We start from the raw sequence: 27,917 nt of genomic DNA, 5'->3' as shown, positions 1-27,917 counted from the left end.
GAACTGAATACAGTAAAATATAATAAAATATAACAATACTAAGTGCTATATTCAAAGTGGATAGTTACGGTAATTTAAAAACAGGATTGTGTGGAGCAGAAATGTTCACTATAGTCCTGGAATTATTGGTATGTGTATGTTTATTAGTCCATGTTCTGGTATTTTACAACATTTATTTCCATTTTTAAGTTACTAGATACTTTTCAGATTCCAATAATAATTCTAAATATAAACCACATATTTATTTGGTGTAATATTGTTGGTTGATTAAGACGTATTGCTCTGGGGGTACATTTACAAGTCATTCAAACAACCATATGCTGAATGCACTTTCTGTATTAAATGTAATGGACATCTGAAGTATTCAGAGGCTGCAATATAAAGTACATACATATGTTTAGTAACATTGGCGTTACTTTAAAAGGGAAGAATGGTAAATTAAGTCATTTTTTAAAATGAATAATTGTAACTGATTCAAAACGTGTACCATTTTAATTACAACACTGTGTGTATCCTGGGGTCCTGAAAACTGTCTTAAAACAAGTGAAAATCTGTAAATGCATTTAACCGGTAATATTTCTTGAAGAACCTGTAAAGAAGCATTGTAAAAGGATCTGTAGTATTGTAGTATAATTGAAAAAAATCACACATACAAAAGCATAACAGTGAAGTACTCTAGTATAGTACTTTAATTTGCTTAGGGGTGGAATGAACTGATGTAAATGCTCTCAAGTACTTTCTCATGTACAATTTTGAGGTACTTTTGATATGTTCTTGCATCTTGTTACTTCAACTCCACTACATTTAGAAGCAATATTGTACTTACTTCACTAAATTTATTTGACAGCTATAGTTTGTGATGTTATATATTCACAATATTAAGTCACAAAATATAAATCAACTAATAAATAAACATTAACATAGAATGAAATGCAGCTGCATTATACCTTTTTTTTTACCACTCTTACAGTGACTGTGATCAATTAATAATCAACCCAGTAACTAGAATTCTTAAGATGGGCCATGTAGCATAAAAACTACTTTGACTTTTGGTACTTCAATTATATTGTGATGGCAATACTTTTGTACCTTTACTAGAGTACGATTCTGAATGCAAGACTTTAACCTGTAACTCAGTATTTTGTCAATATGGTATTGCTTATTTTACCAAAGCGAAGGATGTGATTTCTTCTTCTACATACTGTATGCTTGTTCCGGTTAAAATATACTTTCTTTTTTCCCTTTACATAAATCAAACATTATATACACACAACACATTGACATCAGGGGTACATAGGTACTTATGCAGAGTAAATAAAATCAAATAATAATAGTGATAAAATAAAAGGTAACATTTCAAGTTAAATGTTTATCAAATACATTCGATTTTTATTGCCTTTTTGTTTTTAATATTCGTGTTGCCATACTGTTGTAATTCTAAGTAAAAATGCGCAACATTTGGTGAAAATTTAAATCCATAGGCTAAAATATAAACATATTGTAAGGGATAAATGTACAGCTAATGTCACAACGTATTGACCAATGACAGCACGCCTCTCAAACTCTAGGAGATTGCAACACCTGTGGCTAGTGCTGATTGGCTGAGAGCCGCACCGCTGAGTAAAATGTAGAGAGCTGCTACCGCTGTCGCTTCCTCAAGATTTAGGAAGTCTCCGGAACTGCTGCTGCTTACAGGTCAGTACAAACATTAACACCGTCTGCCTCAAATACTCATGAACACATCACCGTTTACTAACAGTATTTTGTTTAGAGGTTTGTTAAAACGTGATGCTTTAACGAACCCTCGGAGAAAAAGCTACTCTTTGCTAATTGTTGCATTAAAATAGAACAGAACCAAGCCACGTTTTGCGTTTTTTCTCCAAATCATATCTCCACTTCCCTTTTATCTAATCGTGTTCACATCCACAGCGCGTTCAGTCAGCAGTGTTTCTTTTGAAACAGATTAATTTGTGCATCCCTTGTCTGTCAGTATCGAAACTGCGTGTACGTCTGAGACTGCTGCTCTGAAATAACAAGAGATACAGACACGTAGCATCAGGTCGGACTGCGTATGTGCAATAATACTCTGCTTAGAAAGTTTTTTGTTTTGTTAATCTCCGCCTCACCTATTTCGCTGCCTTGCCCACTGACGCCATTCTGTGTTTAAAAATAAGATTACAACAAGAGTCAATGTCACGATAATCAGGCGCATGTTGTGGCTTGTTGTGGCATCAACACCATTAACATTAAGTACAGCAGTGTGTGTGTGACCTGGTAACCTCCAACAGTAGGCTACTCATTTACACACTGGGGAGTAGACCTGCCATTTTTCAGGTTATAGCCACTCCCTTTCAGTACGTTTCATTTATAAAAATCTTGTTTGTAAACTTTGTTTGTGTGTAGAAGTTGTGGAGTGAAGTTTGGATGTATTTTTTAAGTCACGATTACATGTGATGTCGACGTGTCACATGCTTTTTTACACGTTCGTATCGAAATAGATCATGTATTGAAGTTTGGTGATACTCAGTCCTTTTTTCAAACATATACTTCACAGATCGGATGTGAACTATTTGGGGTAATATCATCACTTTACATTTCTACTCAGCTTAACGTGATCAACCAACTTCAGTTAAATCACTACCGTAAAATTAAATAGCATTATAAAACAAGACTAAATGATCGTCTCTTATTACTCTGGATTTATCAGCATGCGTGTAAACAAACACAGTAAATATGCAGTATGTAACCAAGATGTGTACGGAGTCAGAATGAGTTTTATTTGCCAAGCACGTAATCAAATACTAAGAATTATGTGAACAAAGGGCTGCCTGGACTTTAGGACAAATCAATTTTATTTGCATTTGATCAACTGTAAAGTTCCTAATGAGTTCTTACCTCACAAGCACACGAGGGTACTTTTTAAACTTCACTGCATAGCTAAGAGAGACAAATGTTAATACTATTAAATGCAGGACTGCTTGTGTTATCTCCAAATAAAACAGAAACTTACAGAATGAAAGTGGAAGTGTAATGAAGGTCTGACTCATATTATTATTATTTTTTGCATAAGCATATCACTATAACTGAACACCTAAAACAGGAGGCTCTTTTTAATGGAAAATGTCCTTGGAATTTGTGGAATGTAGCTCATGTGGGTGTTTGTCATCTCCCTCCCTTTTTTATAAACAACATTTTTAAAATGCTAGGTAATGCGCTTTTTTCCCTGCTGTGTGTCACATGAACATGGGATGATCTTAAAGTGACCATGCACAGTTGAAACAAATCGAGCTTTTTTGCCCTCGAGTACAGGAGGAGCTTTCATTCCAGTGAACAGAGAGGGACAGTATGACGTTTGTGATTCAGGAACACACTGCCACCCTGTCATCACTCTGCTTTAGTCATTTGGGAATACCAGCATCAGCTTGTCAGCCTGTGTTGGGTTTGATGGCATGCAAAAGACTTGTTGTTTACACAACAGTTGCTTGCAGCTCTGATCTGAGACCTTTTTTAAAGCAGGAATTTCAGGTCAGAGCAGGATTTAGAAAAGTCATCCCAACTGACTTTCCCTGATGTCACTGACTGTCTAAAAAAAACAGTTAGGAGAATCATGTGAGCCCAGCAAGTGAAGGACCGGGCTTCACAAGCCAACCTCAAATTCATCAAGCTTTAACCGAAAAAATGAATTACTTGGAGTGGTGTTTCTCTCGAGGAGAGTCATTATTGGAGAATGTCAACCATTTACAAGAAACCATCTGATTCTGGGGGAAATTAGCTGCAGCCATCACCCCTAGGGTATGATGACAGAGAGCTTGAACAATTTTGTGAATTGAGCTCATCCTGCTTTTTCAATGGAGCCTAATGTCTGTTCAGGTGCTTACTGCTAATCCCCAGGGCTCCTGTTAATGAGCTAAGCCTTCCCTAAATGATTGATCCTTTACTATTGTGTATCTTCCCTAAAGTCTCATACGAAATATTATGTTTATCAACTCCAAATATCAGCCTGTAGTATAAGGCTACAGTTTTATAGTCAACAAAAACATTTTATTATCAGATAACTGTGAAGAACTTAGCACTATCAATGCGCTAACTCGGTTTTAAATTCTATTGAATGAGCAGCGGGAGGCTCGTAAACAGCTTGAGCAGCATGTATTGTGTGGTACAGTGATCTAACCTTACTCAAACAAACAGCGCTGCCTCAGAAATGTGTCTTTGTCTGAGCTGAATCTATACTGTCAGTGCCACGAGATCAGCGTACCTCTGAATTTCTGACACTTGTGCCTCGGGCTGCTGATAGCAGGATGTGTGTATGTAAATAGAGTGTATACATGTTTGTTTACACAATAACATGGTGTCTGCATACCTTTTTGTATAGCTCACAGCAATAGTATGTAGTGATACCACAGCTAGACTCTGTGGTGACCAGGATTTTGGGTTAGTTGGACAAATGGATAATTAAAATGCTAGAAATGTTATGGATACAAAATTCAAATAAAAAGGCATCTTGAATTTTTTCTGTAATTAAATAATTTTTGTAGCTTTGTTTTAAAGCAGAATAACTTGAGTTTTTTATTCTTCCAAGTCACTAAAAGGACCTCAGTGGAAGTAGTTTAAAGGTAACCTGTTAAGTGACTGACCTCTACCAGCACTATAAAGTGAAGTAGAAATGTTACATGTGTCAACACTGTTTGTTTATGTGCACATGGATTGATAAATATTCGTGCTGATAGTTTTGACATTGAATTTTATGATTGACAGTCAGATGTAGGATAATAAAAATCTAAATTGCTATTATTTTAACTGATAGTGATAGTATTGCAATATTATTTCTCATATTGGAGGGAATCATCATTTATACATTGTTGTTCAAATTTTTCTTAGAAAAACAAAATGACTATGGTGTGATTTTTGCAGGTATGTGAACCAGACAAATAAATGTTTAAAGTATATGATGTGTATGCTGAACGTCTCTGCAGCACAGTGGCAAGTGTTAGTCGCAGGTGCAATCTAAAAAGAACTGTTCATAGTTGTAAATGGTGCACTATTTAAAATGTTTGAAAAACAAGCTTTGCAAATGTTTACTAATCAGGCAGGAATCTCACCCGTGACATTTGTAAGACCTTTATGAAACTCTTAGTGGAGTAACATTAAATTAAAACATAACTTGTTTCATAACAACAACACAAATCTGACCTCTAAACTGATTTGCAGCCCATATCTCACTGAGACTGGTCCACAGTGACATCTCAATGGCAGCACGTTTTCTTTGACCTACAGTGTAGAGGTCATGTGTCCTGATGCTGGTAGCTCTGTACGGGCGTGCGACCTTTGTTCCACTTCACAAATCCCATCCTCCCCTCCCTCTCCCCTACATTTCTCCACTGAGACCATGTGCCTGGGAGTGTGCGATTTCACCAGGGAGGTTGGGACCTGCAGTCTTGAGCCTGGTCGTCTTGTGCAAGGTCAGCCTTTGTGTCCTAAAACCAGGGTCACATGTCCCCGGAGGAGGATAGACACGAGACAGGCAGAGGGCTGAAGCAGATGAAAGAGATCACACTGATGCCATATGGGATTCAACAACCAACCATAAACCACACATTGACAAATGTATGCGTGTTTAGGTCGCCTCTTCCTGTTGACGCTTTTACAGCTTTCACGTAGAGTGCCGCTCATCCTCGAAAAAAAAAAAAATCAAGAACAAGTGGTCGATCAGTAGCCCAGGATCATCATACACTATTTCCCTGTAAACCTATGCTATCGGTTTTACCCAGGAATGCATTGACTCCTCTTTCTTTTTAAATTACTTCTCAAATATCAATAAGGTATTGCTTTGGAGCCGGACTGAAGCCACCGGATCTGATAAATCAATCAACACGTGAATTTCAGATGTCAACATTTTGCATATTGAGAACAGAATCAATCTTGATGTATGTGGTCGTTACTCAAACACATCTGGTTTCAGGTTTTAAAAAAAGGTTGCGTCTAACTTTTTTCTGATCTCTGATGGGCAGAAAATATAACGTGGCTGTCAATGAGCCATTGTTTCACTGTTGATCAGGGCTGCGTCTAATGATTATTTTTGTCATCTTTTTGATCTGCTCAATTGCTTCAATGCAACATGGCACTGTTTCCTCACTTCTATCCATCGACTATTGATTTTGCCAGATGAGAACCACAAATGTGTGGCAGATTTGACTTCTTACGCATGCGTTGACGCTTGCCGTAGGGCGTGTCTGGTGCTTGGGGTAGCAGACATTAACGTTGTGTTCCTTAGCCTTGGAGATACTTTCTTACTGATGGAGGTTGTAAGATAGCAAGCCAAACATGAAAATGTATACAATTCCTTACATTTTTGCACTTGTGTTTGAGAGGTAGGTAAATCCTAGCAAGTTCACTTATTATCATAGCTGTGCATGACATGCAGACATTTGTGCTGATTCACGTTACAGCATCTACAAAATAAGCTGCTACTGAGATTTGCTGGTGATCGTCCGATCTAGATAGGATTAAGTAAAGTTTGTCTAAAGGCCCTGTTAACCCTGAGCTGATAAGGTTGTAATAATGAGCTTAACTCATTTAAGCTAACACCCAAGCTGAGCTGTTTGGTACAACAGTTTTTGGTCTCAGTGCACTCTGTTCTTTTAGTGTCACAATGAGGAACTAAACATTTATTTAGCAGAAAGTGCGAGCCAGCCCACTGGGTGCTTTTGTAACTTCCTGTCTGTGGTTTCAAAATTACAGCTTGCAGTCTACTTCAAACTGCAGTCTTGGTGTTCTGTTATGTGTCAAACGAACCAGCTGCCCTCTCCCCCTCTTTTTTCCAGTGTCCGTGTGCTTGGGTGTGGTGTGACTGGAGAGCTGGCTCTGCCATTGGCTTCTCATCTTCCCAGTCCAAGTATGGAGGTGTGTGTGTGTGTGTGTGTGTAAACTTTTGCCCTCAGCAACTCTCTGCCAATCATGCAATTAACGCTGTTGGCTATTTTGCATAAAGACACACAGCTGTGTGAGAGCTGAAACTAAAGCCTATTTAAATGATTGCTTTGTCACTTTTCTGATTACTAATTGTTCAGTCTGTGAAATGTTTGGTTTGATTGGAATAATATCTAAATAAAAAAACAGCTATTTCATGGGCCAAGTTGTGTTTAAATTGAACATGTTTTAGTGCTAAAAATATTGATTAATTTCCTCAACAATTTAAGTGAAAATAAATGCAGGACTTGCTGCTCTTGTTTATTTGCTTTCTTTTCAATAAATATTAAACCAAACACCTTTTGTGTTTTGACTCATGTTAAGACAAAGTTATTATTTTTTAAGATGTCATCCTGGTCTCTGTAATGTTGTGACTGGCAATGTTTAACAATTTTGATGACATTTCATATATTAAACAAGAAATTAAGTAATCTAAAAAATCAAATTGATTGATGGTGAAAATAGTTGATGCTTTACAGATTTCGTACATTTCTAAATCTTCAAGTAACCAATTTATATATAGACAAGTCTTCTTGATATTTAATTCCTTAAATAATTGGTTATATATCCATTGATTTCATCAGAGGTGGCATTATGATGATTGAGCATCAATGTGGGGAAATTTCTTTATTTTTGTCTGGTATTTTTTATTTGATGAATTAACCCAAAAAACTTTTTTGACTTTTTTCAGTATTATATCTATAAAAATCCAGGTTAAATCGAATATTGTTCTATTTTCGATTATAGGATTTAAGAAAAAATTGTCATCCATACTGCCCTACCGCTACGTCCATTGCTATATGTTGTTATCTACGCTCCCCAGACATCCATGTGTATTTGCATGCTACAGTCACAGCTGTTTATACTTAGTTAAGTCTCAGGCTGGCTACCTTTATCCTCTTTCTTGTAGCCAACAAAAAATGAGTAAATCCACATCGCCCTTCATTTTCCATTTTCCATATCCATTCCTCAATGGAAACACAAGAAATGGAAGTTGTACATTAAATGAACGCAAATTTAACACTTATTATTCATCTTAGACTCCAAGGAATCTGCACATGTGATCAGGTTTGTGTGTATGTTGGTCAAGTGCTTAGATACTCCGTGATATCAGTATACAAATCGGGGGAATTGTCAACATTTCTATTATGTGGAATACAAAGACCTTCTTGTTGTTAGTGTGTCATTCTTTCTTCAACTAGTTTAATCAGTTTTGACGCCCGGCAACACAAGAATTGCACACACTGTGTTCAGATAAAATGTATGTTTGATAAGATATACGTCATTTAGTCTTGAGCACACATTACTGAAGCCTATTCAACCAGATTGACTATCAGTTGTTTCTGAATTCTGATTGAATTTGTGGCAACAATTTCCTTTTAAAATATTTGATACGGTTTGTTGTGTTTTCAAAGCTCAAACTCGTGTGTGTTTTAAATGAACATGCTACTTAAATATTGCTCCAGTGAGTGGGTAGCTTTGCCTCACGTGTCTGTTTTTCTGTTCATGAGGGGCGTGTTTCTGCTATTCATAGTTGTGAGAATCTCAGAGGTCTATTAGAGGTCAGTGTGAGTCCTTCTAATAGCAACTGCTGCAGCAAAGGGCCTGTCAGATAACTGCCTCTCTGCCCTTGGACACACGTTTGTCTATACGTTTCTTCATAATCACTGCGTGGGATTGTGAGTAAAGAGATATTTTATTTCTTCTTCTGTTAATAATCAGTGCTGAAACTTTAGAAAATCCATTTGGTGTAATCATCTGGTCTTTCATTATGGCTCATGGACACCTGTAAGACTTACAGTAGTGGAGCATGTGTGAGGTTTAATGGTTATTACATTTTTTTTTACTTTGAGCTCATATTGAACTGAAATTATTTGAATGAATCGTGTAGGGGTTTTTATAGGTGTACAATTTAAGGAGATTATATAAATAACTTATTTTTTTTATACAAATTTAACAATTTATTTTCATTATATCTCAAATAAAGAAACGCATTTTGTCTACAATACTTTGTCCCTGTTGGCACTGATCGCAGTAGCCATGAGATGTGTGTAATAATAGAAGTAGGTGAGAAGTCAATTGTTCCCTACTGTACTCTGTGTGGCGGGTGGTCAGCTGTCAGTTTACCTACCGGGCTGGTACCGTCTGACGTAAAGGTCAAATGAGTTTAGCAGGTTGTACATAAAGGCACCCAGCCTAAAAAATAATCTAACAAAGCATTCAATTTTTTAAAAGTGAGTGTTATTTACATGTTTTCAATGTATTTCCATCATTAGATATAACCACCAAAATAAACTGTATATACTTATCTAGCCAAGTGCTTTGAGGATTTGATAAGTTTATTAGCTGGTGAGTTTGAATGAGTCTTTCTTTCCACGGGCTCATTTTATATGAAGTTTACTTTAACATTAATAATTTGACTGTTCTGTTAACACTTAGTGAAACAGAGCACTATATCCAGGACTTTAAAATATTACTTTCCGGCCATTTCCATAGCATCCAGAGCAGAAAGCCTCACTTCCCTTCAGACATGAGGAGAGTTGTTTTCATTGCAAAGCATCTGTGGTCGAGCCTTTGTATCTCCATGGAAGCTTGTGATCAGAAAATGAGTGCGGAGTCATATTTCCTTCCTGTGTCTTTGTTCCAAAGCTAGTGAATGGGACATCTTCCTTTTGTGTTCCTTATTCATAAAAGTGCAGAATGCGAATAATGGCCAAGATAAGCAGCGTATCTCGCCCTAGCTAGGCTTTAGTTAGTCAATCTACATTCTGGATTTTAAATGTAGAGACATCTCAAAGAAAACATTTTTACATTCAAGGTCACATCACTAGCAGTATATACTTTTGTGCTCTGAATAATCAAGTACTTCATCTGTATGGAAATTATTAAAAAAAAAAATCTACTCATGTTTTATTTTTTATAAAGAAGGACTTGATCGTTACATCTTCATAGCTGAGGTTTCTGTTTTGTAGGGTCTACAAAGCTGTCGTATCTAAAGATTTGAATGAAACACTCAATATATATGCCAAATAATCAGTAATGCTGAAATTGTGTCTGAGTCACAGTGCTGATCACAGCTGCTGCTGCATCGCCCTGCGCTGTATGATGCACTGGAGATCTATCCTTGGCGCTTTTTCTTTGTTTTAAACCGTATGTTTGTCTCTTATTTCATCATTGTGCCAGAAATAAATATTCATATATATATATATAAGTTCCAAATGTTCCTCCTGTCTATTGCTTCAAAGGAAGAAATTAAAGACTAAGATGAGATATAATGCAGAAAAAAGAGAACACTTTCTGACATGTGGGTCTCACTGAGATCAGTGTTAGCTGGGCAGCTGTTGTTGAAGTGTTGGACACCTGAGTGTTAACGGTTGAGAAAAATACGGCGTCCTGGCAGCCTAAGCGTGAAGGTATAACTTATGCTGTAGCTTCTGCTGTCTGATTCCAGCCAGGGACCTTCAATCAATGTGAGAGGTGCAGCTGTTAATCATGTTCATAATTGTTTAATCAGTAAATCATTTTTAAGTAATGCCTTAATCCGTACAACAAAGAAAGGCTTCAAATGCCAATCAACATTTCCTAGAGGTTTAGGAGCTAAAATGTCTTGTTTTGTCTGACCAGCAGTTTAAAACCTAATAATATCCTGTTTTTATCATGTTTTATCACAAACAGGATTTGCTGTTTTTAAGAGCCCTAATGTTGGGATGATTTAGTTGGAAAATGACAATGAATCGTCTGATCGTTGCAACTCCATAGCCAATGTCCTCTTCCTACGAGTCCTGTCTGTTCATTTTTGCTGTCAAACTATCCCATAAGAAAGAATCACATTACATACCCTAGGCCTAGGGTATGTCCAGTACAGCATGTATTTGTGAACACGTTGACACAGATGGTAGTATATTGCGTGCCGCTCTGAATGGAACCAGTATTCCTCTTCTGCAGTGTGAGCGCCTCTCATGTTGTGCTGTAATTGTCCAACACAAGAGGCCCATTCATACAAACATGAAAATACTACCTGCTGTATCACCACATCCTAACGGAACCACATTCCAGACAATTTCCTTTTAGATGATGCAATGTGTTAAATTGTGTTTTTTATTATGGTCAAATTATATGATAATTAGAAATGTTGTGCTGAAATAAAACAGATATTTTCCAAACATATCTCAGAGGCACACATGCAGAAGCAATGCAGACTTAAAGTTTCGTAATGTACTAAAGTTCCTGTCTCTAATTCCCTGCAGGCTCACTGCAGAACAGTCATGCAGGCTCAGGAAGTCCTGAGACAGCTGCGCTTCCCCGACCTGGATGATTTTCGGCATTACATGCGTGGCCTGCCGGCCAACGCACTCATGGGCATGGGAGCCTTCGCCGCCTTCACCACCTACTGGCTGGCCACCCGGCCAAAAGCCCTCAAACCGCCCTGTGACCTCGGCATGCAGTCGGTGGAAATGCCAGTAGGTGATCTCTTTAAGTTTCTTCTGGTAAAATCAAATGTCCTCAATGCCGGTTCTGCAACACAGAAAACAATGATGCATCTGTCCCTCCTCTGCCTTGTAATCCTGTGTGAGGAATAACGGAAGCATGAGCAACTTCTGGAAGGAAACTGGTCAGAAAACCTCATTCAGCAGGAATGTTAATGGATCCTTCCCAGAGACTAAAATCACAGCTGAAGCTCTTTGAAATTACAAGCTTACACATCCTCACTACTCGTCACACGTCCAACTTGACTTGAGTTTTTTTTTCCTTTGTTTATTTGAAAAACAACATTCACTCAATGCAAACATAGCAAGCTGTGCTTAATTGATTTGTTTGTCTGTTTTTGATTAGACCCTTTTTATAATTAGCTATTCTTTAAAGCAAATGTTAGGATTTGTAACCCAACACTGAATTACGCTGTTAATAAGAACAACTTCCGAATTGCCAGGTTTTTGAAAGATCACTCGGGTTGATGTTTATCCTCCTTCCTTATAACTGCAAAATGAATAGATGACAAACCCTCTATTAATAAGGTATTGACATTTACTGCACAGATAATGGCTATTAAGAAGTGAGTGATTGACTTTTAATAATTTAGATTAGAGTTGCACAGAGTTTTCACAGCCTAGCATCACAGTGGTCATTCTAACAGCATCGCTGATAGCTGTTATTGAAGGTCATGATAAAAGTCATTTGAAAAGTAGTAAAACTCATAACATTTTAATAGTATAGTTTGTGAAAACAATAGCTTGTCATGATTGATTCATTAAATAAATCATAGTATAAAATGTCATAAATTATAGTATGTCGCGAAAAAAAGAAGCAAAACAAACATAGGTCATAAAATGGCCTTACAGTTTAACTGCTGTTTTTTTATGGCCTTCACGTGTCCGACTGTTGGGAACACCCCAATAGCTTTCATTCCACAAAGTTTCTTTCGCCAGAAGACATGATCGGACACGTTACAAAAACAGAGCGACTCTACAACCTGTCTCGCTTGTTCTCTATCCTCGGTCCTACTACTGAAGTACAGGCGCAGTCTTAAAGTAACAGTAATAAAAGGTTGTTCTAAACATGTAAGAAAAAACACCTACAGTCTAATGTCTTTTGAAGCGTACTTATCCAATATGAGTAGTTTACTTTAAAATACTACAATTCAAAAGAATTCCAAATGTACATCTCTAGGAAAACTGGAAATCCTAACAAACACACCCTTACCTCAAGCGTATAGCATGTCGTAAAAATGCAAATAGTATAGAAATCTAATATAAAAATCATTCTATAGTACGGACATGAGAAAAGGTATATTCAAGAAGTATCATGTGTCGTAAAAATGTCATAAAAAGCCATAGTATAGTATCCCATAAAAAATATTTGATGCAGTATATTAAATAGGATGTCAAGTAATGAAAATACCAGTAGTATAGTATGTCTTTATTTTTATCAAAAACAAAGTCAGGATCCGTGTTTCTGTCTCCTCAATGAGTCACATAAATAAATAATGATAATTTCTCACATGTGCTCATGTAGTAGAGGTACTCAAGGTGTGCGTATGCTGGTCATAACTCCTCATGATTTTTTCTTGTAGGGTGATGAACTCGCACGCAGGTCGGTTCTGAACGACAGCGACGAGCACATTGCATATTACTACAGCGACGCATGCACAATGTACGAGGTGTTCCAACGAGGGCTGCGAGTATCAGGTGAGTGTCTCTCTTGTATCTCCTGTGATCTATCTCTTTCAGTGAGTGTAGATATTAAGACGCTTTATTTATTTCCTTTCACAGATAATGGACCTTGTCTAGGATCGAGGAAACCAAACCAGCCGTATGAGTGGCAGACCTATAAAGAGGTGAGACGTTGACCAGGACGTGGACATCTAAACTAATTCAACTTGTCTGTAATTCAAAACTAACTGAGTCGCAATATATTTGAAAAACTGAATTTTGTTTTCCTGCGCAGGTGGCGGACCGAGCGGAGCACGTCGGCTCTGCGCTCCTTCACAGAGGACACTCTAACACAGGAGACAAGTTCATTGGGATCTTTTCCCAGAACAGACCAGAGGTACAACAAGTTGCATCCATCCCTAACGTTGCCTGAATCAAACATTTTTTCAGATGCAAAGTATAAAAGTTTGTCTTGAATCAGTAGTTGGAAGCAAGAGTTAATTTCCATTATCCATTGCAAAGAGGGAAGAGTTCTAACCCTGAGTAGTTTGGAAATGTGTTCATTAGTTTCACAATTTTATGGCATGGTTCCACTCCTTTAAATCATATCTCAGAAAAGATTATTAACTGGATTCAGTATGAGAATCTCTGCTGCTCCACTATGTGGACTGGCATGTAATGTGTATATTAAGGGTTATATCTCTATACAGAACTGTTATTTACACCTTTTCAAGCAACTCTGACCACCTGTTTCACCTTGGTTATTAAAGCCCAAAATAAAGCACTAACATTGGTTACATATGTCTACATGTTTTTTGCACTTATTGTAAGTCGCTTTGGATAAAATCCTCATCTAAATAAATTGAAATGCAATGTCCTGTAATCTTAAGCATGTGTTTTTTGTGTGTGTGTATGTGTTATTTGTGAATGGATTCCCTTCAAAAGATGTTTTGTTTTTTTGTCATGTTTTATCTGTTTCCTGTTTTTGTCTCCTAGTGGACCATTTCGGAGCTGGCTTGCTACACGTACTCCATGGTGGCAGTCCCTTTGTACGACACACTTGGCATCGAGGCCATCGGCTACATTATCGAAAAGGGTACACAAAAGTTCACCTTCAAAGGCACACACACACACCACCTGCAGCGCTCTAAATCGAGGACACTGATAAAAACAAAGTGGTTCAATTTGTGCCATCTGTTTTTTCAGCTGACATCTCCACAGTGATTTGCGATGTACCTGAAAAGGCTGGGATGATTATGGACTGCATCAAAGGGAAAGGACGGACAGTGAAGACGATCGTGCTCATTGAGCCGTTTGACAGTGAGCTGGTGACACGTGGACAGGACTGCGGCATCGAGGTTCTGAGTTTAAGGGAGTTTGAGGTGAAAATAACAGCTATTCTTCTTTCTGTGTATTAGACCATCTTCTGTCTACAGAATGCCCACCATAAGCAGATCTGACACGGCGCCTCCCGCTGTTGCTATTGGAGTGATAAGGTTATAACGAAATGGAAATTAGGACTTGAGGCGATGTTTGTTTAAAGCTAGATTGTTATCAGCTCACTCTGCACACGTCTCACTGTGTTTTTAATATCTGTTCCAGGCCTTGGGGAAAGCAAACCTCCAGAAACCAATGGTGAGTAGTTACAGCACACCTCATTTGACTTGATGATTACATGACAAAAAACTGAATCACAACAAAAGAATAACCTTTTAAATGAGGATAATTCTCCTAGTCAGCAGGAGTCAGTCAGAGACCCTGTACTGAGACAAAGTATTGCACATTTCTAATGAAATAGCTTGATATGCATTAGTGTAGACCTGTGATCTGATTACAGCCCCCGAATCCAGAGGACCTCGCTCTAATCTGCTTTACATCTGGAACCACAGGTGATTACACAACTTGTTTACAACGTTAATCCGTTGGAAATGTTCTTTCTCGTGTATAATCACAATCATCGTTTTCTTTTCAGGGAACCCAAAAGGTGCAATGCTTACTCATGGAAATGTAATCTCCAACACTGCAGCTTTCATTAGAATAACAGAGGTAAACACACACACCAGCTAAACCTGATATAACATTTAAGTTATGAATCTTAACATAAATGACATAGTAACGTATCATCATGTATGCTTGATGTTTGTCCTCTTCTTTGTAAGGTGGCAGCTTCTGCTTTTTTTCAGTTCATTACTTTTATCATTAATGAAAAGTTACATTTTCACTGGTGTTCCTTTGTTTTTATTGTTATTGTTTTATTACTTTTGTCTCAGCCTGAATGTAAAACTGCAGCCTACTCAGAGCTCAAAAAGTACCTCCACCTCCTTGGCATAACTCCTTTAAACGGTTTTGCTTTCAGTCTATACCCCCCTATAAGGACAGGGGATCTACACAGCCAACATAAAGCAGTAAAAGACATCTCTTCTTTGCAGTAAACGAGCAAATACTATTTTCTGCTTTAATGAACTATCTGATATGGAGTTAGGCATTAACATTGCATCATTTTACACAGTGCATGAGATAAGATAGACCCTTTATTAATCCCTGCAGGGACTTTCAGGTGTGATAGCAGCAGCAGAGTATGAGTGAAACACAAGACCGTACAGATAAGAGTTCACTCAAGGATAATATAATTAAAAATAAGATTAGATACAAGTAGCAGTTTGAATACGATTCTCACAATAACAATTCGAGACACTGATCAGTTTAGAGTGCATGAAACAGATACGAGTTTAGATTGTTCATCATGAGATTTGGATCATATAAGATGTAAGCGTAGAACTTTGCTTAAAATCTAAGATGTCTCCGTCCAGGTTTGAGCTCCTTTTTGCCCCTTTTTGAAAAATATTTTCTTTTCCTCTCACATCTGTTTCTCTCCTCTCGTGTCTGTTCCTCCTCCTCTTCCTCCCCTGTGTATATTGTCGTCCAGAGCATACTGAAGCCCAGCGCTAAAGATGTTCTCATCTCCTTTCTCCCTTTGGCCCACATGTTTGAGAGGGTGGTGGAGGTACAGTACGCCATGCCTGACCTGCGGACGTGCATGTGTTTTGCTTTGTGTGTCCTCCGCAGGTACACTGCATGCTGGACCTCCATGACATTCATGTATCCTATCTCCCCCTAGCTCACATGTTTGAGAGGGTTGTACAGGTATGTGTTGGACTTGTTTACATTAAAATGTTCTGTACAAGTGGGGTTTTAAGTATCATTGATGGGACCAGTCCTCCAGTATTTGCAGTAATGAAACTTTGGTGTTGGCGCAGGTACCAAATCCATAGGTGATCCTAAATATTTCATGCATGTGGATGAACTTCATGTCTTTAACTGTTTTAATGATTTGCTTCTTGAAAATGATGCAGTGGATTTGAATATTAAACACTGACTGTATAGAGAAATCCTACCAACATTGCCCTCTTGTGGTTAAATTGTCGAAGTGATTTATTTGCAACACAAATGAATAAGTTCCTCTTTCCATCAGGGTGTCATCCTCATCCATGGGGCTAGAATCGGCTATTTCCAGGGGGACATTCGACTTTTGATGGATGATTTGAAAACGCTGCAGCCGACAGTGTTTCCTGTGGTCCCACGTCTCCTCAACCGCATGTTTGATAAGGTCAGTTTATCTAAAGTCACTAATTGTGAAGTCTACCAAAACCATGTTTAGCAGAAGAGCATGTATATTCACTATTTTATTTTATGTATTTACACAAGTGCCATTGCTCTGGTTAGCTGCCCTTTATGTTTGATATAAAATGTGTTTTAAAATAAAGTTGTCTCAATTCTCCACAGGTATTTAGTCAAGCCAACACGCCGCTGAAGAGATGGCTGCTCGATTTTGCGTTCAGCAGGAAAGAGGCAGAGCTTAAAAGTGGTGTGGTCAGAAAGGACAGCATGTGGGACAAGATCATCTTCAAAAAAGTGCAGGTAAAGAAAGCAGCTTGTTTTTTTCCCTACTGAACATAAAAAGCCTGATACTGAGATATTAACCTAGCTCTGAACGAGGCTTGGTCTTACAGAACTCTTTTATACATTTTATATTTGATGTCACACTATCTTATTAAAGGTTAGATAAACAGCAAGTCCAGTAGTTATTTCGATTGATTTACCAGGGAAATTATGTATATTAAACAATGGTCTTCCTGTGTGTTTGGCACTTTCCAGGCGAGTCTGGGCGGTCGCGTCAGACTGATCATCACAGGAGCAGCTCCGGTGTCTCCGACCATTCTCACGTTCCTACGAGCTGCTCTGGGCTGTCAGGTGAGCCACCTCCACTCAACCATCTCACATTCATTTGGCTTTATCAATGACTCTGTTTTATTTTCATACATGTCACTAAAACATGCTCTGCTCTCCAGTTTTATGAGGGCTATGGCCAGACTGAATGCACAGCTGGCTGCTCCATGTCCATGCCCGGGGATTGGTCCGCAGGTAAACTCTCGTCTGTTCTCGTGCAGTAAAGACTATGGCTGAAATAAGCATATCATTCTTTCTGTGAACATTGGAACTGAACTGTGATGATTCTGTGTCTTCAGGTCACGTCGGGCCTCCTCTGCCCTGCAACGCTATCAAACTGGTGGATGTGGCAGAAATGAACTACATGGCAGCCAATGGAGAGGGAGAGGTGAGGATGAATCAAATACATAAAGTCAGTGGAGGAAAACAATATTTATTGGCTTTGTAATTAACAACAGTATTGGGTAGAAATAATGAATGCGTAGTGCAATGTATAATTATTATTATTATTACCAAAACAAGTGAGTTCACATGAAGCCTCACTGCCATACCAATCACTCTTAAAAGAATATACAAAAAGAAATATTGCATTTGTGATGGTAAGTATACTTTCACTATAGTGAACATGGTAGCGAAGCTCACTCTACAAGCTGCATATCAGGCAGAATTAATCAAAACAAATTGGAAAAACTGTAAATTAAATCATTAATAAAAGTGTAGTTTGGATATTAAAACACTTTTCTTTGCAGCAGAACATTAAGGCAAGTAACACATGAATAAGTACATTTGTCAACATGTTCATTATGACAATGCTAACATGCTACTGTCCAAAAAATATAATGTTTACAATGTTCATGTGTTTTTCAATAAGCATTAAACACAAAGTAGACCTGCAAAATACCAATGGCTGCACAACTCAAGTGTCAGACAATTATAACACTTTAAACCGAGGGTGGCGCCACATTAAAAGGGGATCCCTTAAATGATAGCAATGTATCCTGAGGGAAATAAAGGGAATACATTCTATGGAAATCCATCAAGTAGATACTGAATCATTTCACAGGTTTAGCTGAATGTTTGCCCTGCTGGTGGTGAAGGATAACCAATGTCAGATTTATTCTCTAGGCATCATAAATGTCTGTTTGGAAATTTCAGGAAAATCCCCTCTAATATTTTCTGAGATATTGCAGTCTGTACTAAAATGGTGCAGTTAACAGACCAACCGTCATTGCTCCTAGCGTTGATAAACAGCTGATATAATCTGCATGTGTGCTTACTTCAAAAATATCCGAAAAAAATGATTTCCATTCATTTTATCCTCTCTCCCTCCAGATCTGTGTCAAAGGACCAAATGTTTTCCAGGGATACCTGAAAGATCCCGAGAGAACTGCAGAGACCATCGACGACGACGGATGGCTGCACACAGGAGACATTGGGAAATGGCTTCCTGTAAGTATATACATGTTGAAGGGCCCCATTGATCTTTAATTTTGAGTACATGTGGCATCAGATTGTTGCATGCTGTGCAACTGAGGGGCAGCAGCCAAACCTATGACGGCAAAAATGACATAGCATAGTGTCATAAAATTGTGAAAACAGTGAATATATATATATGTCATAGAAAATATAGCACATCACAATATATGTAGTGTGTGATACAAATAAAGTTAAGTCATACAAATGTCAGTATGGTGTAAAGAACAATCGTAGTAGATCAAAGTTATACAAATACACTGACCATGGTACCGAGTGTACCTCTTAAAAGTCCACTTCAAAATGTGTGTTTCTCTTTTGCTTTTTTGCAGAACGGCTGTCTTAAAATCACTGACAGAAAGAAGCACATTTTCAAGCTGGCCCAAGGAGAGTATATCGCCCCCGAGAAAATAGAAACGGTGTATAATCTCAGTGATCCAGTGGCCCAGATATTTGTTCACGGTGAAAGCTTACAGGTGAGTTAATAAATGTGTAAACATCAGATATGCTTATCATAATCTACAGTTGCTAGTTTAGTCAAAACTAAACTGACATGTTGTTGTTGTTTAAAGGCTTGTCTGGTGGGGATAGTGGTTCCTGATCCAGACTTTTTACCTATTTGGATCAAGAAAAAGGGGATTGAAGGCTCCTACTCTGAACTGTGCAATAACAAGGTGAGGTGTTACTGTCTGCTGCTCTGACACACACAGCCACACGCGTGCTATGTGTGCTAACACGTGTGACTGTTTTTAGGATGTGAAGAACGCCATTCTGGAGGACATCCTGAGGTTGGGCAAAGAGGCGGGACTCAAGTCCTTTGAGCAGGTAACTGTTGCCTCGTCTTATCAAAATGCATCATAATAAATAAATATAATTATTCTTTATGACATGATTAGCCAGTTGATTATTTTCAATTCTCCAATATGTAGTTTTGATGAATTACTTATTTAAGACATTTTAATGCAATAGTTACGTCTTATCAGTTGTGAAAGAATATGCTGCTTGTAGACTTTGACACGATAATGAGTATTTTTTACTTTTGGACTACATTTTAATGCTTGTGGCTAGTATAGGGAGAATTATCGAGATAGATTATGTGTAGTAGTCTATATTGTTACCTTAATTCAGTGATTTTCAACCACTGTGCCGTGAGAGATCGTCAGGTGTGCCGTGAAAAAATATCCAATTGCACTTCATTAGTGTTAACTTTTTTTTTCAAAAATTAACATTTATTCATTATTATCTGCAAATAATATGCCATCGTGGAGTCTCTGTGCTGTAATATAGTTACTGGCAGAGTAATGAAATATTCGTCCGGGTGGCAACAGGTAGCTAATTGCCTCGTTCCTTCTTAGAGACAAGAGAATTAGTGACGCCTGCGACAGGTCGTGGTGACAGTGATGGAGAAGTTTTTAAAAAGGAAAAGTGCAAACTCCGAACTTGGCCCTGGACAAGATTCTGACCGAGATGAAGGCCCTAGTACAAGTGGTGGTAAAAAGAAAGTAAATACGGTGAGCTCGAGGCAATACAACGAGAGCTATCTTTCGTTCGGATTTACTTTCACCGGGATGAGACGACACCGACTCCATTATGCCTGGTGTGTGGGGAGAAGCTGTCGAACAGTGCCATGGTGCCAAGCAAGCTTAAACGCCATCTCCACACTAAACACCCATCGCTTCTAAACAAGCTGATGGACTATTGTTCGCCTGCGTGAAAACACAGCGAAACAGGCAACTTTTATGAGAAAAAACACAAAGGTAAATGAAAAGCCCTCAAAGCTAGTGACCTAGTTGCTGAACTCGTAGCTAAATCAAAAAAGTCCCACACTGTGGCAGAGACATTAATACTACCTGCCTGCAAAGCCATAGTCAACGAGATGCTCGGCCCTGACACGGTTAAAGACATAGCTAAAGTCCCACTCTCAGGTCACACAATAGCCAGACGTATTAATGACATGTCTACAGACATCCAAAGTCATGTTTCGGAAAAGATACGCATTAGTGGGAAATTTGCGTTGCAACTTCTACGGACATTAGTGGCCATGCTCAGCTGTTGGCCAATGTGCGTTTTGTGGATGAGAAGCCATTAGAGAAAACTTCCTATTTTGCAACACACTGCCAGAGAAAACGACAGGAGGACATTTTTCGGTTCGCATCGGAATATCTTGACCAGGGAGGGGAAAGTGTTTGCACTGATGGAGCTGCAGCCATGGTCGGGTGCACCAAAGGCTTCGTTAGCAGAGTGAAGGAAAGAAACCCTGATCTTATTACTACGCACTGTTTTTTTGCACCGTGAGGCCCTCGTCGTGCGCATAGTGAACTTTTGTAAAGACACGACCTTTGAAAAGTCGTATATTTGCATCTTTGTGTGAGGAAATGGGAGCGGAGCATACAGACCTATTGCTCCATACGGAGGTCCGATGGTTGTCGCGCGGCAAGGTGTTTTAATTAAAATAATCAACAAAGTATTTGTTAGATGCAATTTCTAATAATTAATTGAATTTGAAACACTACCTCAAATATGTATTTTTATTATTTACTCTCTTCTGTTTCTCCCGTCTGCAGGTGAAAGACATTGCGTTACAACCCGAGCTGTTTTCTGTGCAGAACGGCCTGCTGACCCCCACCCTAAAGGCAAAGAGGACTGAGATTCGTAACCGTTTCAGAGAGAATATTGATGAACTTTATGCCAAAATGAATATGTAAAGTGGGAATTGAGGAGTACTATAGGGAAGGTGGCCATTCAGAGCACACTGCCAGAACCAAATTGTTAATGGAGGGGGAAGTATTGTTCCTGTACCACTAAAGTGTCCCTGCTTTCACTGGCTACATCCATCACCATGTTACTGGAATAATGTATCTAAGGGTTGAGCTTAAAAACACACAAAGAGGAAATCTGACTTGCTTATGCCTTAAAGTGCCTTCTGACTTCTCACCGTCAGAAGGTAAAAACATTTCTGCCAATTTTTATTCTTGGGAGCCTCAGAATGAAATCCTATTAACATGCTTTTACATCAGTGACTAATGTTGAGTATTTAATGTTTTGGTCTATCTATTTAAGTTGGTATTTAATGTAATCAGTAAACTGTAAATAGTGTATCTGCTAAAAAAGTCTATTTGTATGCAGAGTATTGTGCCTGATACTCTGCGGTTGTGATTTCCTGCATTCCCGTGTTTCTCGATGCTGAAGGACTGATGAACCCCTTCCTGTGCACACTTTAGAAATTTGAGTTTTGGGAAGCTTTACAGACTTTGGGTGCCTTTTTGTGTTTCTTTGTTTAACACTGCACAGTGAATGTTACTATTCTGAACATGATGTTGCTCATATTTCCCATTTGATCATCACAGGATAAAGCTGTCAGTTGTATAATACACTTCAGGTTTCAGGGTAAATATTTGAAACAATGGTGTCACTTTTCATTTGAAGATGCACGTTTTAAAAAGATTTAATGTCTTTTGTCAACATTTCACGTTCACTTTTTTGTGTAAAACGGAGCAGCGTTTCAGTTGTCTGACAACAGATTTTGTTGTGGAACCAGATGTTAAGTCTAAGCCATCACACACATTAAAACACGTCGAGGCCTCCTTGACATTTCAAGCCATAATGTTCTTATGTTTTTTTTTAAACACTTGTGAAATGAAAAGGGCGAATGTGCAGTTTTGTGCTAAGAACAGTGTCTTTATTTCAGAACCGTACCAAATAAACACTTTCTTCAAAAACGGTAGTTTGTCTTTTATAAGGGGCAGCAATATAATTGATCCCTAAATAAACATCCATGATGTCTTAATGTTTTTGGTAGCAAGACACTGATTCTTGTGTTTTAATCCATGAATCTTAGAAACACTTTTGCCCCCTCCCATTTGTGATTCGTAAGCACTATTTAAACCTTTCCTAAAAGTTTATCAGTTAGTGATGATTAGGCAGCTATAAGGGTATATTACATGTTTATGAAGAATTTACATTTATGAAGACGTATATTACGGTTTATCTGTTTAGACACCAGTCTTTCCCTACAAGAGGTACGGGAATAGAGTTTATTTTTTTATGGCAAACCAATAACGTGTATCTGCTTGCAAATATATAGTCGCTTATAAACCATTTATTACGTTTGGCACTTTTGTTAAATTATAAATAGGAGAATATTTGGTAAAATGGGTGCAAATTAACAGAACTCACCCTCTATTCGGAGTCAAAATCTGCCATACATTTGAGCAGAAGCTGATCAGAGATATCCACGCTTTTTTGTTCAAAGTCGTCCAGGCTCTCCAAATAGTCCTGGTCATCCTTTCCGTCCCCCCAGCCGTCTGCAGGTTCCTGCTCTGGACACGCTGTCCTCTGTGGGGCCCGGTTCGAGGCCTGGCTGGGTTCAATGTTGCCAGCATCGTCCATTAAGTAGGCCTGGTCTTCCTCGTCCTGTTAATAGAAAAGAAGACATGATCGTAGACTCCTTCATTCTGAGGAGAGCAACATGGGTTTGAGATTAACAAGAAGAAAAACAAATCTCTCGAAAGTTTAGCGTAGTTACAAGTTTAAGGAATCTCACCAGAGTCATGATGTAGCTGACGCAGATCTCCTGTGGCAGTGGGTAGCCTGCAACATCAGAAATGTTTATCTAAAAAAGTTCTTTAACAACATTATGCAATTTATCAACGTGATGTTTTTTTAGGTTCATTACTTACTTGAGGACCTGAAGTTCCTGCACTCGGTATCGTGACACTTCTGGTACCACGCTTCGTCTTTGAGGTCCACAACAATCCTGCAGAGGAGGGTGAGAGAATCAGAAGGGAAGTGGAGCACACTTTAAGATCGTAAACAAATAACCTGAAACATACATACATGATGTTGTTGCTTTTATGAAACCTTTCCACGTTTGCACACCAGCGGTATTTTGCGATGTCATAGACAACGAGCTGTTCAGCAGCAAAGTAGTTCCACCGTCAGATGCCTGTTGAAATAAACATAAAAGGAAACTCCTGACAAAGTCCCAAAAACAATTATATTGCATAAATGTTCAACCATATACCACGTTTTGATGTACATATAGTTGCCACTGTAATAGGTACTGACTCAATCCAAGTTAGTCTTTAATTACGTTGTTTTAGTTTTGGTTAGTTTCAGCTCCAGTTCCAAGTCATGCACATTTTTGGAAACGGACCCAATTTTTGTAAAAGCATTTAATTTATGAGTCCAAACACTTACTTCCATGTACGCCGTCCTTTTTAACCACAGTTAATACAAAGCTGTCCACTTCTGGATAAGGGGATGACAGGTAACCAGAGAGTGAGCCTGCCAGTGATGGATGGGGAAAAAGTAACATAAATATTGCTTGAAACATCAGGTCAGGTATGGATGAGCCAGTTATACACAGAACTTTGCATGTTTGCATAATAAATAGTCTTCTGTTGGCAGTGTTACCTGGATCTGTGGGTGATTCCTGCTGACAGTCAGCCCCCGAGGTTTTGGATTTCTTTGTTTCAGATTTGTCCGACGTCAGAATTCTTTGCCCTGTGAAGCTAATGAAACACAGTAATAATGATGTGGCTTCAAGAGGAAATATTTCTGGAAAACATTGTAAACACAGCAAAAAGTCACGTACCTTATATTACAGACTAAAGAGGCCAAGAACACGCTTTCCTCCGCAGAAATTCCCTTCGCAGGTCTTTGAATGAACTTGTTGTCGTCTGCCACCGTGAACGCAGCGTTCTTTCCCACTTTTGATGACTTGTAGAGACGGAAATTTCTGTTCTTGGTATAAACACCTGTTTTTGTAAAATATAACTAGAATTATGTATTTATTAATAGGTACATACTGGGAATGTTTACAAAAAATTAAGCAAATATGGGTAGCTGAATATATCAAGAGAAACATTTAGGACAATAAAAACTAAAGTTTTTTCTTACCAAGATCGACAAAGAGACATGGTTGGCCATCTTTGTTTTTCACCTGGAGGAAGCTGAGGTCTTTCTCTTCCTGCTTGCGCCGCTTGGCCTCTGGACTCCCAGACGTCTCACCTGCTGCCGCTGCCGTCCCTTCAGACACAGCAGGTGTTCTGCAGCCAATGTCATTGAGAAAAGTCACACAAAATGATAGTAGCTAAGAAATGTAATCATTTTTTTTCACAAGTCTAAAAAACAGACCCTGTGTCACTGTTTTTCTCCTCTGAATTTATCCCAACGCTCAGGCTGCTTTTGGGTGTGTTCAGGACCGATTGAAGAATTGAATGGATAAACCTGCCTAAAAAAAGACAAGAAAACAGGTTGGAAATAGAGGTAAAAAAACTAGTGTTGTTACCTCAATGCAAAACACTGAACTTACCCATGTGCAGGTTGTCTTTGAAAACTGCATTTTGCAGATTAAAGATGAGATGTCGACTGAATTTATCATCTGTGCTGGAGTCGAGATTGAGGATATTTTTTGCAGAGCATTCAATCCCATAAACTTCCATTAACTTGTCGCAAACATACTGTCAACACACAAAACACAGACAGGTAAAACTGTATATCCTACATCCTTAAGGTAAACTAGTTTCAAGATAAAATACTACCCATAATATATCCATAAGCTATATATAAGCGTATCCTCCTGTAACCGAATCTAGTGATATAAAAGAAACTGTAACTACTTCATTAAAGCAAAAAAAAAAATGCAAATTCACAACATTCTCTAGAACTGAAAGACATTGGCCAAACCCAATTGCTGCAAAAAACTCTTGAAATGAAAAGAATATGAGGGGAAAGTAAACGATAAATGCAGGGCCCTTTTTTATATTGTTGATATTACTTCCCCTTTTTTGTACTGAAAGAATGTCAAGTGGATACTTTTACAAAACATACAATTGATTGATACAAAATCCTTTGTGGTATTTATATCGAACAGCTTACTTCAAACACAGATATATTAAAACAGAATATAGTAAGGGATTTTGTAATTGAGGATTTATGAAATTCCCAACCTGGATTAGTGAAGACATCATGGATATACCATCAGTCCCTTGGTTTGAAGGCTTGTGAAACTCCAAGTCAAAGTAAAGTTTGCAAACAGCGCCCTCTGGTATCACCTCATAGCAGTGCATCAAGGACTGTGGGTAGGTCCTGAAAGAAAATCCCAATGAATTCACTTTGTTTTCCTAACACACCGAAGAAGTTGACCTCATTTTGAAATGTTTATCATGTACCTGTAGTAATGCCACAGCTCACTGTAGCTGGTCACCAGGAAGATCCTTTGACCCAGGGATGTCTTTTCCTTTTCAAGTGCAAAAACATGTACAGTCTAGGGAAATGCAAAGTGCAAGGGTCACATTTCCCATTAAACACTGGATGTACAAGCAAAAGGTGCAGACCAATGATAATAACTCTTGTTTTATTACCTCTTTGCAGCTCTGAGCGAAGCTGATAGCCATACTTTGACGAGGGAAGAGCTTCCAGATGGAGGAAGGCTGGCATGGCCACAGCCGAGGTTTGTATTGTTCGGCCAGAGGATTCAGCTGGAAGGACTGAGCGAGCTGCTCAACCTTTTTCAGTCGCTCTCCCCACTTACTCATCTTAAAGTGATTAACAACCCTTTATTAAACCCACAGGGTCAACTTTTTCTTTCCAAAACGGTGTCAGAGGTCAGTTACAATGAAGCACCTTCTTCGAGTTGTTGGAGGTTTAGTGATTTGCTCAAGGATGCTTGAACTTGGTCCTCCTCTCATCCTTCAACATGGAAAAACCTGGTTTGTATAGAAATAGGTGTGCCTGTTATTGAGCTTTCTCCCTGACATATAAAACAATAAAATGATGTGTGTAATGCTTAAAATCAAGACACTTTGAACAAATTGTATATGATCACAATAATTGTATGAAATTGAAAAAGCCAAATCCAATATAAAGAAGTGTCATATTTCTCCACTGTAGTTATATTATCTGATAAAGATTTGGAGTCACTGGGCTACATGACATGGGAACTATTAAAAGAGATAAGAATTTATTTGTTTTAAATGCTGAATTTTCATTAAATGTTTTATATATAACAGAAGGTGAATTAACATCCATAAAAAGAGATATCCTACTTGTTTATTGTAATATGAACAAGGAGGACTGATTTCGAATCACTGGGGAAAAAACAATAGAAATGTAGCCTTTATGTTCAATGTAAGAACACAGTTCCCCATTGAGTTATCAGATAATATGATAAAGTTGTACACAACTGAAATGATCTTCCCTTAAATATATTTACTCTATTTAAATAATATAATTCATGACAGTGTAAGACCCATTTATTATATACATTTCAATAATATGGGGACGGAGGTATTGGAAATAACATTGGTTTTGAGACGTTGAAATTCATTTATTGATGGTCCCCTAACTGAAACTAATATCCAACCTAAAACTAACTTCACCACATTGACGTTGACTTATACTATTATTCACTTGAAAGTTTAGGAGTCAGTTTGCCAGACATCATTGTCAGTAAAGGGTTATCGGAACAACAGTACTGTAGGTTACGTTACCGTTGTGTTTATGTCAAGTGTCCACTCTTCTCTCAGAGAACATGTTGCAGGAACACGCAACTGTTTTCTTTTGGCGCGTCTGGACCCGGAAATAGTGCCGTTTCCGGTAATGAACCCGACTCGTAGCGTCAGCACCAGATTATTAACATTTACATTTTTACTGTCTTTTATTAATGCATTATATATATATACTCACTGGGATGAGTCAAAATTAACTAAATATTCTTTCCCCCATTCTTTTTTTTTTCTACGTTAGTGTTCTATATATATATGCAGCGTAAGCGTGTCAGTATGACACATAGTTAACTAACGTCCGGTAATTGTCTTTAAAAAATAAAAGCCTTTATTGGTTTAACCTGAAACTTATGAAATGTCAACATTATGTTAAATTTTCTTCATGGATACTTCTTTTCTAACTGTGCTTATTGCTGCAGTGGTTCCTATTGGCACCTTAAAAACAAACACACACACACACACACACACACACACACACACACACACACACACACACACACACACACACACAAAGACTCTTGCACACTATATTAACAGCAGTTTAGTACACATATATTACATGGAATGTAAACTTAAATGCGCTTGCTAATAA

The 27,917-nt window shown here is 38.2% G+C and overlaps 2 protein-coding genes across 4 annotated transcripts; one reads left to right on the top strand and one right to left on the bottom strand.

Moving 5' to 3' along the window:
• Window positions 1–1,609: 1,609 nt before the first annotated feature.
• Window positions 1,610–22,534, top strand: acsl1a (acyl-CoA synthetase long chain family member 1a). 3 transcript variants are annotated; one of them, XM_063883906.1, is made up of 21 exons: window positions 1,610–1,695; window positions 11,214–11,426; window positions 13,037–13,151; window positions 13,236–13,300; window positions 13,411–13,512; window positions 14,112–14,211; window positions 14,322–14,497; window positions 14,718–14,750; window positions 14,953–15,004; window positions 15,088–15,161; window positions 16,182–16,259; window positions 16,588–16,722; window positions 16,899–17,033; window positions 17,271–17,366; window positions 17,465–17,537; window positions 17,642–17,730; window positions 18,675–18,791; window positions 19,148–19,291; window positions 19,388–19,489; window positions 19,569–19,640; window positions 21,380–22,534. In XM_063883906.1, exons 2-21 carry the CDS (start codon window positions 11,232–11,234, stop codon window positions 21,518–21,520), a joined length of 2,094 nt encoding a protein of 697 aa, XP_063739976.1. In that variant the 5' UTR covers window positions 1,610–1,695; window positions 11,214–11,231; the 3' UTR covers window positions 21,521–22,534. The 3 variants fall into 3 exon arrangements, with proteins under 3 accessions (XP_063739976.1, XP_063739975.1, XP_063739977.1); XM_063883905.1 differs by lacking the exon at window positions 1,610–1,695 and adding an exon at window positions 8,529–8,645; XM_063883907.1 differs by lacking the exons at window positions 1,610–1,695; window positions 16,182–16,259 and adding exons at window positions 8,529–8,645; window positions 16,042–16,119.
• primpol (primase and polymerase (DNA-directed)) lies at window positions 17,756–27,493 on the bottom strand. Its single transcript, XM_063883908.1, is given in 16 exon segments — window positions 17,756–18,891; window positions 22,992–23,228; window positions 23,359–23,405; window positions 23,495–23,571; window positions 23,652–23,760; window positions 24,015–24,101; window positions 24,231–24,328; window positions 24,412–24,574; window positions 24,717–24,865; window positions 24,954–25,050; window positions 25,132–25,279; window positions 25,769–25,907; window positions 25,991–26,085; window positions 26,183–26,356; window positions 26,445–26,527; window positions 27,311–27,493. Coding segments are annotated over 13 exon segments (1,617 nt in total). The 5' UTR covers window positions 26,445–26,527; window positions 27,311–27,493; the 3' UTR covers window positions 17,756–18,891; window positions 22,992–22,994.
• Between the last annotated feature and the right edge of the window lie 424 nt (window positions 27,494–27,917).

The sequence above is a fragment of the Eleginops maclovinus genome, chromosome 5 (genome assembly GCF_036324505.1).
Source record: "Eleginops maclovinus isolate JMC-PN-2008 ecotype Puerto Natales chromosome 5, JC_Emac_rtc_rv5, whole genome shotgun sequence".
NCBI classification, from domain to species: domain Eukaryota; kingdom Metazoa; phylum Chordata; class Actinopteri; order Perciformes; family Eleginopidae; genus Eleginops; species Eleginops maclovinus.
This window is presented reverse-complemented; position numbering and strand designations above follow the sequence as displayed.